Source organism: Sander vitreus, chromosome 20, assembly GCF_031162955.1.
Source record: "Sander vitreus isolate 19-12246 chromosome 20, sanVit1, whole genome shotgun sequence".
Taxonomy (NCBI): domain Eukaryota; kingdom Metazoa; phylum Chordata; class Actinopteri; order Perciformes; family Percidae; genus Sander; species Sander vitreus.
In genome coordinates this window covers 16,484,320-16,498,096 of record NC_135874.1, presented here as the reverse complement: position 1 = coordinate 16,498,096, position 13,777 = coordinate 16,484,320, and the positions used below count along the sequence as shown (strand labels likewise).

Below are 13,777 nucleotides of genomic sequence, written 5' to 3'. Positions count from 1 at the left end.
GTTCCTACAATATAATGCATACAATGTGAAGCAGGCTGAAAGGAATTTTCCATTTATTGAATGTAATTCCATATTGTAGATGTTAAGGAGACATAACCTTAACACATCTTTTTTTTTAATTCATGAATTGAATTGCAATCCAACCAATAAGAAAAGGCTAAATAAATAAAACATCTGCTTCAAAGTTAACATTACAGGCACAATCTAGGAGTTAATTCATTTTACTATGTTAAAAGTTGAGTGTTCTAGGCTATTGACCGTTTTCTCGTTCTTGAACTCTGCCTTGGTTATGTTTGACTTGGGGCTCCCGGTGGATTTCAGCCATACTTGCATTTCTTTCACCTTGCTGCATGGGCCTTGTAGCTGCCCCTGAACAGTTCCTGCGCCTGTGTTTTGGACCCATCCCACCAGACCAAGCTTCTTCCCTTCTGCCTGGAAAATTAAACACATTAGAAGATGGCAGAGGTGGGATACTGATGGAGAATGTGGCTGTGATGGGATACTGGGAAGGGAATATTGGTTAGATAAATTGTACAGGATGGAACAGTCTTGATATCTAAGCATTGTTTATAGGACAAAGACTGCTTGTCATGTTCCAGCTTAAAACTAAAATAACACTTAGCACGAAAACTCAAGGTCCACTTACTAGCTTCTGGAGCTTTTATTCACATCTCGCCGCCCTGTTAGTTTTTATCATCCACCATAATGAACTGAGATAACTCCATCCGGAAGACCGTGAGATGCAGTTGGAAGCTCCAGAAAAAGCTAGAGAATGAACCTTGAGTTTTTTATTGTCAAACTAAGACTAAAAAATAGCCTACTGTTAATGTGTAGGTTAACTTTATATCACTGTCAAACTCACTTGAGTGTATTTCCGAAAAAATACACCTTGCACTCTTCCAAAAATTTCATAATCCACTGAAATTAGATCTTCGTTGGCCATAGTGGACCTAGAAACGGAGAAATAAGACAGTAGCTACTTGGGTGCTGTGTTGTGTATGCCAGGAACATATCTACATCGCAGGGACTAACGTTATTATAGCTGCTACAAGCTATGCTAACACACAATGTATGTAGTATATGTAGCTACGTATGTTCAAACGGTTTGCAACCTAGATACTTAACACGTTTAACTGTTTATTCATGGTGTATTAATACATGAAAGCTCGCTGTCTGTCAAATAATTCACCTGAATATTGTTAGGAAGCCGTGGGACGACTCTCCAGCACGGATGTATTATGCTATCCAGCAGCTCCGAAGGACCTCGATTTTGAAACATACGGGGCTCTGCTTCAGGAAGTGATGTTCAGTGGACCAATCACAGAACACCCGAGATATTTGGTTTCTAAGCAACAAGTATAAACGTTGGGAAAAGGAGTCGCAACAGTTATCATAGCTGTCACCGAGTGGCTTTATTTGTAGCGTTAGCTAAACTCAACTTTAATTTCAATTCAGACGACATTCAAAAGGTCAGTAAGTGTTGGAAATTCTAAACCGTTTTTTTGGGAAAATGTGTCAGCCACCGATAAGTCCATATACGATATACCACGTTGCTATATTTTATCTGACATCTTTGGAGGAGGGTCTGTCAAAGAGAGACTAATCTGACATTGACCTCTATCATTTGGCTAGCAGACGTTATCTAAGAAATTGCCATGTCAGCAATGTTTTGTTAAAGTGTTATATTGCAGAGGTTTCTTACTATTTGCCCTTGTTTTATCTTTGGTATTTTTTGGAGTGAAACATCTAGCTACTTGTCAAAGAAACTCTACTCAAGATATTATATTGTGGAGCTGTTGACCATAATCTTCATCAAGAGACTTCATCTGCTGATTACTCTTAAGGCGAAATGGACAAGAAGTCCCAAACCTGGTCAGAATGGTGCAAACATTAACAGTTGCATGACAACTTAGCAAACCTCATCTGCTAATAAAGACTGTGTTACTCAATTTGGTATAAAAAAGAAGAAAAAAACAGCTACAGAACAAGTAAGTGAGTGCACCTAACAATGTGTCAACAGTTGTCAAGGTCAAGATTGAATTGTCAAATTCAATCTAAGGACCCATACAATTAAAAAATGTATTTGTAGCACATTTCACTGGAACTGTATCTAAAATGATTACATGTGATAATTGTTGATTTGGTCACACCTGTGCTCTTATTTCATGCAAATAGTTACACACTGTAGATACCAGCTTTGATCCACCAACCTTTTTGTCTTTTTACCTTCTTTCTTTTTCTGCTTGTCTTTTCTTCTTCTTAGAAATCATACAGAGAAGAAACCCTTAGCGGCTGGTGTGGAAGGCTAAGGTGTTTTTGGCAAAGATCTAACAACAATACAACCTTTAAGACAACAGATGAAGTCATGAGCACGTACCCACAAAGAAGACACAGTCCTCAAGGGCAGCCCAATATTGCAGGAAAAAGGCAAGGCATTGTTTATACTCAAGCACAACATGGTGTTGTACCTGGTAGGAGAGCAGATGGAGTAGACCGGCCATTTCCAAACAAGCCCGTTAGCCACAGAAGACCTCCCAACCCCCGGAAACAAGACTCACTTGATCTGTATGATTTTGAAAAAATCACTATTACAAAACAACCAAGAGGCCTTTTGTTGCCCCCAGAGTACCATTCAAATGGCACCAGAAAGACCACGGCATCACGGCATTCAAGAAAAGACTCGCACCCACTGCCCAGTGGAGAACTGCAGATGGCCAGAGCAATTCATGCAAAAGAGCTAATGCTGCAGGAGAAGCTGTGGAGTGTTGAGGACAAAATAAGACGAAAAATCCAGAGAGACGCTGCTGCAAGTGAGTACCAAAGGAGTGAAGAGCAGAGGCACAACAGGGGACAAGCAGAGAGGGGAAACGCTCAGACATTAACAAGGCTGGCTGAGCAGAAGAAGAGAGAACCAGAAAGAAAAACAGAAATGATGATGCAAGAAAGAAGACAGGAGGATGTCAAACAACTTATGAACAGGCAAAATCAGAGGAACGAGGACAGAATAAGCAATACACATGAAGAAGAAAGGGCCAGGTGGAAAATAAGAGATAAAGAAGACGCACAGAGTTCCCAGGCGCATAGAAAAGGTTATAAAGGTACTCATCAGATCACAGCTCATGTGCAAAAAGTGAGTGGAGAGCTTAACATTTCTAGGGAAAATGTGAACGAGCATACCAGAAGAAGAAGAAAAGGAGGGGAGGAAAAAGATAATGGCGTTTGGGGAGAGACAGGTGTAAAGTCACAGGATGGAAGACAGAAAGCAAAAGAAAGAGAACCAAATACAACCTCCATGACCGATAAAGGTTCGACAAGAGAAAGGAAACATAGGGAGAGGACATATAAGGAGGTGTATGGTTTAGACGATGAGCGAGACATGCCTCAAATTAATCAACAGAAAACGTCTTATAAAGTTGCAACAGAAAACCACAGAAGTGCAGGACTACTGCTTCCACCAGTTTCTCATCCTTCTCACTCCAGCAGACCGGAGCAGGAGGAGCTCAGACAGGAAGTTAGCACAGGCACTGGCCTCCAGCTCCTTCCTTGCAGAATCTGCGACAGAAAGTTTGCAAGCGAAAGATTACAGAAGCATATGCAAATCTGTAAAAAAGTGAAACAATCGCATCGTCAAGTCTTCAACTCCTACGTTAATAGGACCAAGGGATCCGCCATAGAGCAGTTCTGGAAAACCCACAGCAAGAGTCCAGAGGTAGGCAGTAACACTTTGGCCTCTTTTGAAGGACCACCATACCAATTTTACACACAAATGTTTATGTTAAAGGTATACCCTGTGGAGTTTGACTATTTGTACCACTATGGGGTATTGTTTTTAAGAGTGGGTCCCACATGACTTTGTTCACCAAAAGAAAACTCCACAGGGTAGACTACAAATGTATAACAGAGCTTGCATTACAAACTGGGTGGTGTAGGGTCATATAGCATTTACTAGCAAGGGAGAGTCTAATGAGAAGCTACTATTAGTTGCATTATGGGAAATGTAGGATGCGCTACCCACACTAAGGACTAAAAGTCAGATATCTTTTCCACTGCTTTTTGTTTCCCTTGCACCAAGCTTTTTTTTCACAATTTCCAACTTTATGGGAATTTAATGCTGAATTGATTATTTGAAGTAAGCATTCAATATTTGAGATGTATTTGATGTCTTTTTATTCAGGTTTTAAAGAACCAAAGACAGAACCACATGGCAAACACAAGGAATCTGCATGAGGGTCGACTCCCAGCTGGAACCTCACAACCCAAACGGCCCAAGTGAGCCGACTGGACCAAACCCAGACACTTTGGCCCTGGACCATTGGAACAAGAAATCCTCAGATGTCAGCACATGCACCCATCACCACCTCATTAGTCAGTACAGTCTCGGAATTGTTATTTAATCCCTTATATGCATTTTGTTACATTGGTTGAATATATTCTATATTAACTACACAGAACCGTCTAAAATAGTTTTGGATCTTTACAAGAATAGCTCATGTTACATAATACATTTCACTGAAATTGTATTTTATATGATTTTCACGTGACAAAAAAATTGATTAATATCAACAAATACAAAAGGCTGCAGTGTATTGTAGCTTACATTTTGGCGAATATTGACTATACACACGTAACAAAAGAAGCTGTTAGTTTTATTTATGGAGTTTACACAAAGCATGAAGCAACAGTGTGTCTGTGAGAGAAGTGTTTACACAACCGTTACAGCGCCACAATATTTGGTTAACCTCGTGAAAAAAAGTATCCATATCTTTAAATGCTGTCAACACACTGTATGAAAAAACAACCTAAGGCACAGCATTGTCATATTTGCACTCATTTTGGTTTCTATAGCTTGCTAAGGCACGCTGACTGTATTTAACGTTGCATTTTACTGCACGAAAACATTGCCAGTGTTATACTGCACACATCTGACATCCAGTCAACAGCTTGTAAGCTGAAAATGGGTTACATGCACACATGCACACACGCAGACCAAAATGTCTTAATGTAATGCAAAATAAAGCAAAGCAACATTTCTAAGACAAATAAAATGGTTCGAAAATGCAATAAGATCACAATAACATATCTGCAAGGTCAGCTATATCACAAATGCTTCCACATTCAAATAAAACGGTTCAAGTGTTAATACATGTCACAAAGAAGATAGACCTACATGTGCTGCCCCAACAAGAGTTCAAGAGTCGAAGAAGGCAATAAGAAAAAGTAACTAAAAGTAGTTGCTAAAAACTGAATCAGTAGTTTCGTCTTTCACACAAATACTTTGACATTAAAACATGCAAATTAAAAAAAAAAAAAAGTATATATTTGCATGAGATCATTTGAATATGTTTGTAATAGCTAACATTTCTGATAAATATGTAATAAACGGTTTAGGAGGCTAGTTTGTGTTTGCTATTTTGGTATTTTAAGAATATCAAATGCAATTAAAATAATTGAAAATAAAAGTGATACATATGTTTTCACATTTGAATATGGTGCCAACGTGAGTCATGACTCATGATCAATCTGGACAAACATCCTGGCAGCCTATCTCTCAACAGCTGACAAGAGGAAACCCTAATCAGTTCCTATTTGCGCAAGATGGTCTTACATGGTATTTGATAAATACTAATATATGAGGCACTAAGGACTGAAGCCTCAATGCTGACAGCACTTAAACTCAACAATACCACCAAAACATGGACTTGACATTCACATTGCAGAGTAACACTATGACGATTGTCTCTCACAGATGTCAAGGTCCGATGCTTCATGTTGAATCCAGCCAACATTTCAGTCTGTGGAGAAACTAGCTAGATTACTGCACCCAGGTAAACACAAGTGTGCATATGAGAGTGTGCAAGGTATTATACAGTCTTACATATGAAACAATGTAATCATACAACTTAGCTCTCTGTCAAATATGCATACTGTACGTAACCACTGTGAATGGGCACGAGGATGCACACTCGACTGCACCAAGCCTCCACTCCCCGTCTAACAAGCTTGTTTAATTGAATATGTGCTAAGAGTTTTGACACTTATCCCACAATCAGGACATCTGCAGGTTACGCCTTACACACTGGCCCCTGCAGATCGACCCCCATGGTTTGTTAATCCGCCTCCTCTTTCTCCTCCATCCCCGGGCATACGGGCATCTGACTGACGGTTTCCATTATTGTCACATTCTGCTTGACGTGGCGTTGAACGATTAATCGCTGCCCAGAGCCTTTCATTCTCCTTTTGCTGCTCCTTGACCTAGAGGCAAGAATGCATGCTGTTAGACATGCACAAGGGTCGACATCAGAACAATATCCGGTCGCTTTTGGGAAAAATGTCTCACCTGCTTCTCGAGCATCTGGATCCTCATCTCTTGACTTGAGACCGTCTCTCGCAGCTGCAAAATAAGTTCTTTTGTCAAATACCGTGGCAATGGGATGTACTGACAAGATCATGATTTGCAGTGCCGAGTGAGCAGATTTGACACCTGTGTGACCTCGCTACTTGCTTTGCAGCATGCGTTCGATTCTCCTTTTTTGCAGACGTCAGCCTCCTCCAGTCCATTGACTTTACCACAGCTCATTCGTTTAGTCTGGAAAATAATAATTTCAAAATGTAGTTTTACACAGTATGAAATTCTAGTGTTTATTTGAAGTACATAATTCATGTCTTGTGCAAAGGACAGTTATGTTGCCATTACCGATAGGCCTTTCTTAGTGCTGACTGCTGCTGCCGCAGCCTTTAGCTCTTTCAGCTCCTCATAAGGTAGAGTGACGCTCTCAGAGATAGAAGAGAGCTGGTCAGGAGTGGATGCCTCAGAGCCTTCTGGCAACGGGATGAACTCTGCGTTCTCAAGCTCCTGTTGGATGAGAACCTCCCTGAATTAGAACACTGAGTCTCCATTTAGAGGTTTCTGTTTTATGGTTCAGACTAAGGTGCTTTCATGATAACAAACCTTTCTAAGCCAGAGAGGGCAGGAGCTGTCCCCAGTCTGACTTGCCAGTGACATCATCGGGGTCTCCATGAGGCACTCTTCTGTATTATCCTCCAGTGTACCCCCAAGACCCCTGTCACGACACTCTGTCTCTGAACCAGGTTCTATGTCCATATCCAGTGTGGATGTAGATGCCTCCTGGCCCAGTCCTATGTGTACAAACATACATTGACACACACTAACAATGTAGACTGGCAGGTGTAAATGTAGGCTTATTCTTCAAGCAAAGAAAATGAATCAATACACAAACTGGTGACTAAAGAAAGGTATTTACCACAACAAGATGATAGTCCACTGCTGTTAGAGCGAATAGTCTTAGAGTTGAGCACTTTCTCTGCAAAAGAGAAAATATATTAGACAGCTGGCTGCTTGCACCAGTACACTGGGCAAGTGTCTGGTTGTGATTACTAACCCATTATGATAATGGTGTGCCAACCACGGCAAGAGAGGTCCGGTACATGGTGGAGGGAACCAAAGATAGGCCTTGGCATGGCAGGGCATACCTCTGAACCAAATCCTTTATCAGCTGGCATCCCAAGTCGCCCGTTTCCTGCGTTTCCCCATGCAAAGATCTGATTGTCTGCAAGAAACAAAAACAAGTGACGAAAGCTATATCCTCAAGATCAAGAGGCCGGGCATCTGAAAAGAAATAAAAGTACTACAAACCTTGACATAAAATCAGAAAAATATACATATTATTGCCATAGATGCACAACAGGACTGTTCATGTTCTTACCCTCAGTGGCTGCAATGGTGAAGCCGTCTCCACAAGACACTTTGGTCACTATCTTTCCTCCGAATGGTCCGAGAAGGAGTTGGACACCCTGATGTTTCTTAAAGTCCTTCACACCCAGCTGTCCGTACTTGTTGCAACCAAAAGTGATCAGGCGACCACGTACTGCAGACCCAGAAAACATAGGATAGGTTTCTTTGAAATGGTAAAAATTCAATTACAAGAGAAATAGCTGTCTTTTTCTTTTTTTTTGTACCGTCAATGGCAGCTGTGTGGGTCTTCCCTGGAGCTATGGTCTGAATCTTGAACCGTGACAGCTGCTTTACCAAGGTCAGTGTGGTGATGTATGGGATCCCCTGGTAACTCTGGTGTGGCGTACACAAAAGAAAACCCACATATAAACATAGCTGCATCCCCTAAAGTGTTTATTATTACAGTCCTTTAAGTATAACCCAGTACCTCTCCAGGGTGGTTTTTGAGACCAGAGAACCCCAGGTTCAGACCAAGCTTGTTGAATTCATTGTTTCCACATGCTAGGACTTTGCCAGTTTCTGTTAAAAAGAAAGTTCCATCACTGCCACATGACACTGAGGAGATGGTAGCGCCTTTAGGGATCTCCACCTGGGAAAACCAGAAAACAGACAGTGTTGTTTAAAAATAGCTACAAATACTATTCTATTTTAAAACATGTTGTATCTTACTTGCTCCTGCAAGGATTTAGCCTCCTAAAAGACAGTGAAGAATATGCCAGAACAGGAAACAAAATCTTACTTGCATCGGAGAAGAGAAGTCATCCTCACATTCCAGGCCAAGACGCCCTGCAGCAGGAAAATAGAGCAATTTTGACTGAGAACACTTAGTATGACTCTATTTTAAAAGGGCCACTATCTCCCCCTGCTGTCTACAGGTATAACAGCAAAAACAGCCCTGATCAGCTCAGAACAGTAAATACAGCAACTCTATGTACCATACTCTCCGCAGCCCCAGGAGTAGATGTCCCCACCCTGAGTCAGGACCACCACATGGTTGTCTCCACACGAAACCTGACGGACAGGCCGATCCTCGAAAAACTCCAAAAGCACTGGCTCCAAAATCTCCACGCCGAGACTACCCTCCACTCCAATGCATCCGTAATAGTCTGACCCAAACATGTACATCTGGTCCTCATCTGCAAAAGCAGCAGCAGCAGCAGAGGGTTCAAAAAGTGTGTTATTATACAAAAAGGTTTTTTTTCTCAATTTCCTGTTTTCGCAGGAAGCTTTCCTCACTCACCAGTGACACAGGCAGTGAAGTCACCCCCACATGCCACCTGTCGGATAGTCGTCCCCTGTAACTTCTCCACCCTCTTTGGCTGTCGGTACGAGGCCTGGTCTCCCTGTCCCAGCTGGCCCACCATCTTGGCTCCACCTTGGACATTCTGAGGAGAAGTTTAAGAAAGCTCCTTGTAGTGAAGCAGACAACTTGATCCAGTATATCTCATCCATGGATTAACACTCACAGCCCAGGTATACAGCTCCTTTTCCACTGTCACTACTGCAAAGTGACTCTCCCCTGCACACACATGTTGGGCACTGCTGCCTCCTTTAAACATGTCCAGTTTCTGGGGGGTGAACTTCCCTCCGCCCCAGGAGTACACGTCCCTTGAACGCGTGGTCACCACAGCAACAGAGCTGTCAGTCACTGTACTCAGCCTATGGTGCAGGCAGGACAACAAATCTGTTATACAATACAAAAACTTACATAAAGGACCATAGACAGGCTTTTACAATGCAGAAAATGAAACGAGTGTTAACAGCTTACTTTGGTTTTTTCATTGCTGAATTCAGCAGGGCAACTCGCTCTTCAAGCTCCCTACCAGAGAATGAGGTTGTCAGTGGGTTGTCATGGATGTTTTGACTTTGTTGCATCCAACAGAATCTAAAATATTTTCTTATTAAAAAGGAAATAACCGAAACAATCTTTTCCCTTTCAACTAACTTACTGTCTGCAGCAGGAGATGAATGGCTGGTCCAGAATCTGCTCAGATGTAGGCCTCTTTTCGGGATCCTGCGACACAAAAAGATCACAACTTTACAGTGATATCCCTCACAGAGGCCAGCTTTTGCTTAGCACACAGTATTATCTCTGGAATCAAACCATTCGTTTCATGACAATCACAACACAACACTCTTCTCTGATTATTACCCTCACTCACTTGATCGAGGCACTCGTACACCAGTTTGATCAATGCAGATGAATAAACATCTGAGTTCACTTCCATAGTCCAGTTGCCCTGGACTATTTTCACACAGAGGTTCAGAGGGTTCTGATGGACACAAGCAGCAAAATTAGTTCATTCTGCTGGAAATAAAATTACATTTTCTGACAAATGCGAAGCATTAAAACTATTTCTAGCAGGTTAACAAACCTACCGTTGCATCAAATGTTCTTGTAAGAGCCAAGACTTCAAAAATTACACAACCCAGGGCCCAGATGTCTGATTTGAAGTTGTACTTCGATCCCTGGCACAATTCAGGTGACATGTAATATGGAGTTCCCACACACTGGATTTACAGAGAAAGAAAAAAGTGAAAGTGAACAAATCAAGTAATATTTACTAAATCACAGCAGTCTGATTTTTTTTTTAAACCTTTATTTATCCAGGTAAGTCGATTGAGAACAATTTCTCATTTGCAACGACGACCTGTCACATTCACACAGTTACCCATTCCATACCTGGAAGCTGCCCAGTACAACCACAGTCTGATCTGCTGGCCACTGAGCAGCTCCACTGGAGCGGTTGGAGGTTAAGGGCCTTGCTCAAGGGCACCTCAGTGGTGGTAATGAGGGAGGGACAAGCACTGCTCTTTCACTTTCCCCACCCAGATTTTTTATCCTGCCGGTCGGGGATTTGAACCGACGACCGGTCCCAAGCTCGCTTCCTTAACCCCTAGGCTACCACTGCCACCCAGATTAAAAAAAACAACTAAATCACAACTTACAGTCTCTGCCATTGAAAACTCAGAGTCTAGCTTCTTTGCAAGGCCATAGTCGCCCAGCTTGATGAGGTCAGTCTTGGTCAGGAAAATGTTCAGAGTTTTGATATCTCTGCAAGAAAAAAAAAAAATCATTGTTCGAAACAAAATAAAAAAGTCCTGCAGATGCCAGATAAGGGCATGAAAACATGGTTACCTGTGTAAGATCCCAGCCTTGTGAATGTGGGCAACTGCTGAGGCAATTTGGTACAGGTACCATATGACCACCTAAAGAAACATGTTAAAGGTAAAGATATAATAGAAAATAGCCTATTTTAATGTATAAATAAATTCCCTGCAATGTTGAACTCATACCTCTTCACTGAAAAGTTTCCCATTCTGGTGGTTGATTTTATCGTACAGATTTCCTCCTGTGATGAGACGGCCATTTAGCATTCTGTCATAGATAAACAGCATTCAAACTAATCTCGATCAAATGGACACAATATTTACATACCATTACAATACTCCAACTCAATGAGCAAGGTGTTTTTATCCATGAAGTGATTGAAGTAGGCTATGATGTTGTTGTGCTCCAGGATGGAGAGGATGCTTATTTCATTCATGACATCTCTGCGCTCCTTTTCGGAGAGCGAGTTCAGCTCCACCTCCTTCCATACCACCAAAGAGTTGTCCTAGGGAAGCCAGAAGAGACATTAAATAATACTAATGAGAACAGCAGCCAGATGTGTCCCTCCAGATAACAGAATCTATAAGTTTAGGTTTCTCTACACTCCTTATTACCAGTTTACAGAATAGACAGACAAGGAAAATCTTCTCAGTTTTAGAACAACAACCTTTTATTAAATATAATTCGTTCAGAATATTTTTTAAGAGAGGGTCTGCACAACAAGATGTAGCACTATAAACGTGTAGTGTACACGTAATGTGTAATTAGTATGTTTTCACGGTAAGCAGTGGTTCATTTCTGACTCCAAACCCCCATGCCTGTACAAGGAAAAGTTTTGGGGACCTTGTAAACTTGCTTACGACGTGTTTTCCTTGCCCTGTTGTTGTTGTTGTTGAAGAAGTGATGGTAAATTATGTACATTTAAAAAACACTTTCAACAACAAAGTGTTCATGAAGGAAAGTGATTCTTGCATGGCATAATGTGTTATCCATGCCTTTTAAAAACAAAACTGCTGGAACAGAAATATGACTTACCTCTGTCCTTCTGTACAGAGTTGCTTCACCAAACGCCCCCCTCCCGAGGATCCGGATAGGAATGTAATGCAACTTCTCCTCTTCGCCATTATAAGTGCTCGACGCTGATCGCTCACTGACCACAGACCCGTCGCACAAATCTGAATTTAGCGAATCGAAATGTCTTTCATATTCCACCAGTGACATTTCTGTTTAGGGTCTTGTTAGCCAGTGGTAACGTTACTGATGGAAATAACCCTAACAGGCCTTACGATAACTCTTTCTGAAAGACTTGGATAAAACCGTACATACGTCTAACATGTTACCCGTGTCGGCTAACAAAGAGGCCTGTCAAAGTATTCGTATTAAGTTACCTGATGCCTCAAAGCCACTCAACACACACAATGTAAGAAAAATACAACGCAGCAAAATACGTACTAGTTGCACCAGCGTCAAGCATGACACAACAAAAATGAGGACGTTCAGCCAAACATAATGGAGTTTCGGAATAAAAGGCGTATCCTCGAGCGTGTTGTCATGTATTTTACGATGAAACTCCAACCGAGCGTATTTCCGGTAAAGGCACTAGTCTGTTTAGCTGTACTTGGCTAACACCTGGTTAGCAGGGGAAAAAAGTACAGCACTGCAATATAATCCAGAATTGTCATGGAAATGTTACCACACTAAAACTTTCAGTAAGTCTGTATAACAAACACACGGGTTGCGAATGTTAAAAACCGACTGGTCTCGTCTAACACGCGACTTAAGAGGTAACAACAAACCGAAATCCTTGCCTTGCCCTTAAACCCGGAAACGATCAAATTAAACGGTCTCTTGGAGTTTTTAAAATCTTGTATCAGTCTTTTTTTCTCCTTGCTCTACTTTAGCGACTATACATTAAAAAAGGAGACGTTACACAAGTAGCAGATGCAATTGAAGTTTCATATACATCAAAGTCAAGCTACATCATCATACATCAAGCTCTCCATCAAAGTTTCAGTTCACAGTTTTATTTTCATACCAAATTATCAGGACTGTGGTGCAGTGTGATACTAACTTTACAGATCATATGACCCTTATCATACCTCTTTTACCGCAGGGGGGGTGGTGCGTGGTATAGGTAACTCCAGTTACAAATAATTTGACATTTAGATATCAATATAGTTGTATAGTACATTTTATAGAGAATAAATTGAAAAACCTTAAAGGACAAGATAGTCTGACAGAAATCTCTGTTTTTGGCTGATCCACCAAATTAATTGATACAAAGATCATATAAAAATCCAATATTATCATAAAGCTGTCCTAGTCATTGATTTAAAACATTGCCTGCAATGGTCTTCTCCCAGATGTATTAAAAGGATAGTTACCGTGGTATAAAGGGTAACTGTCACTTTTTTTTTTACACACATTGAATATTTGCATGCAACAAGAGGAATTACAAATAAGCAATTTGAATGTCTCCTACAACCCAGATTTCTAGACGTACAGTACATTCCATAACCAACCATCCATTATTAGATCTTTTCCCCCATGTGGGCAGCACACACACACACACACACACACACACACACACACACAGTTTTGTAATATTGACAGAGCAGCCACCACACACAGATAAAAGTGACATGCTACAAGGGGCTACATTTCTGAGTAAAAACCTGAAGACCAGATGGATATCCAGACATGATTTTAAATAGAGACAACAGCAAAGATGGAAAATCATCGCAAAATAACATAGGAAGCAAAGGTAAGCTTGTATTATTTGAACAGTCCTCATAACGATTTTAGAAAACATAGGCCTACTGCATTATTATTCACTTCAACCTAACATCAAAGTGTCTGTTTGTTCAGGATCTATATGCAGAGTCAGAGTTGGGTCCAGAAGTCTTCCACGG

General features: G+C 41.2%; 3 protein-coding genes across 3 annotated transcripts; 1 reads left to right on the top strand and 2 right to left on the bottom strand.

The window, feature by feature from the left end:
• Positions 1 to 36: 36 nt before the first annotated feature.
• Positions 37 to 1,280, bottom strand: acyp1 (acylphosphatase 1, erythrocyte (common) type). The gene is made up of 3 exons (XM_078276734.1): positions 1,190 to 1,280; positions 863 to 950; positions 37 to 432 (listed from the first exon to the last, which is right to left on the bottom strand). The coding sequence occupies exons 2-3, from the start codon at positions 941 to 943 to the stop codon at positions 217 to 219; spliced, it is 297 nt and encodes a 98-aa protein (XP_078132860.1). The 5' UTR covers positions 944 to 950; positions 1,190 to 1,280; the 3' UTR covers positions 37 to 216.
• A 569-nt stretch (positions 1,281 to 1,849) lies between these two features.
• On the top strand, positions 1,850 to 4,451 carry LOC144535596 (uncharacterized). Its single transcript, XM_078278133.1, has 3 exons — positions 1,850 to 1,872; positions 2,476 to 3,709; positions 4,175 to 4,451. The coding sequence occupies exons 1-3, from the start codon at positions 1,850 to 1,852 to the stop codon at positions 4,271 to 4,273; spliced, it is 1,356 nt and encodes a 451-aa protein (XP_078134259.1). The 3' UTR covers positions 4,274 to 4,451.
• Positions 4,151 to 12,682, bottom strand: nek9 (NIMA related kinase 9). The gene is made up of 23 exons (XM_078277180.1): positions 11,901 to 12,682; positions 11,193 to 11,370; positions 11,051 to 11,106; positions 10,893 to 10,963; positions 10,703 to 10,808; positions 10,133 to 10,264; positions 9,916 to 10,026; positions 9,703 to 9,767; positions 9,522 to 9,572; positions 9,220 to 9,412; positions 8,994 to 9,138; positions 8,689 to 8,889; positions 8,493 to 8,539; positions 8,181 to 8,342; positions 7,978 to 8,086; positions 7,725 to 7,886; positions 7,401 to 7,568; positions 7,263 to 7,322; positions 6,950 to 7,137; positions 6,695 to 6,853; positions 6,482 to 6,586; positions 6,338 to 6,391; positions 4,151 to 6,252 (listed from the first exon to the last, which is right to left on the bottom strand). Exons 1-23 carry the CDS (start codon positions 12,084 to 12,086, stop codon positions 6,070 to 6,072), a joined length of 2,892 nt encoding a protein of 963 aa, XP_078133306.1. The 5' UTR covers positions 12,087 to 12,682; the 3' UTR covers positions 4,151 to 6,069.
• Positions 12,683 to 13,777: the final 1,095 nt, after the last annotated feature.

What these genes read in the sequence shown, in the direction of transcription:
- acyp1 (XM_078276734.1), bottom strand. Translation starts at nt 943, where the DNA reads ATGGCCAACGAAGATCTAATTTCAGTGGATTATGAAATTTTTGGAAGA. An exon ending in TTTTTCGGAAATACACTCAA is followed by an intron (nt 433 to 862) that starts GTGAGTTTGACA and finishes TTAATTTTCCAG; the next exon opens with GCAGAAGGGAAGAAGCTTGG.
- LOC144535596 (XM_078278133.1), top strand. Translation starts at nt 1,850, where the DNA reads ATGGACAAGAAGTCCCAAACCTG. An exon ending in GACAAGAAGTCCCAAACCTG is followed by an intron (nt 1,873 to 2,475) that starts GTCAGAATGGTG and finishes TGTACCTGGTAG; the next exon opens with GAGAGCAGATGGAGTAGACC. An exon ending in CCCACAGCAAGAGTCCAGAG is followed by an intron (nt 3,710 to 4,174) that starts GTAGGCAGTAAC and finishes CTTTTTATTCAG; the next exon opens with GTTTTAAAGAACCAAAGACA.
- nek9 (XM_078277180.1), bottom strand. Translation starts at nt 12,086, where the DNA reads ATGTCACTGGTGGAATATGAAAGACATTTCGATTCGCTAAATTCAGAT. An exon ending in ACTTCTCTTCTCCGATGCAA is followed by an intron (nt 8,343 to 8,492) that starts GTAAGATTTTGT and finishes TGGTTTTCCCAG; the next exon opens with GTGGAGATCCCTAAAGGCGC. An exon ending in TCCAGATGCTCGAGAAGCAG is followed by an intron (nt 6,253 to 6,337) that starts GTGAGACATTTT and finishes TCTTGCCTCTAG; the next exon opens with GTCAAGGAGCAGCAAAAGGA.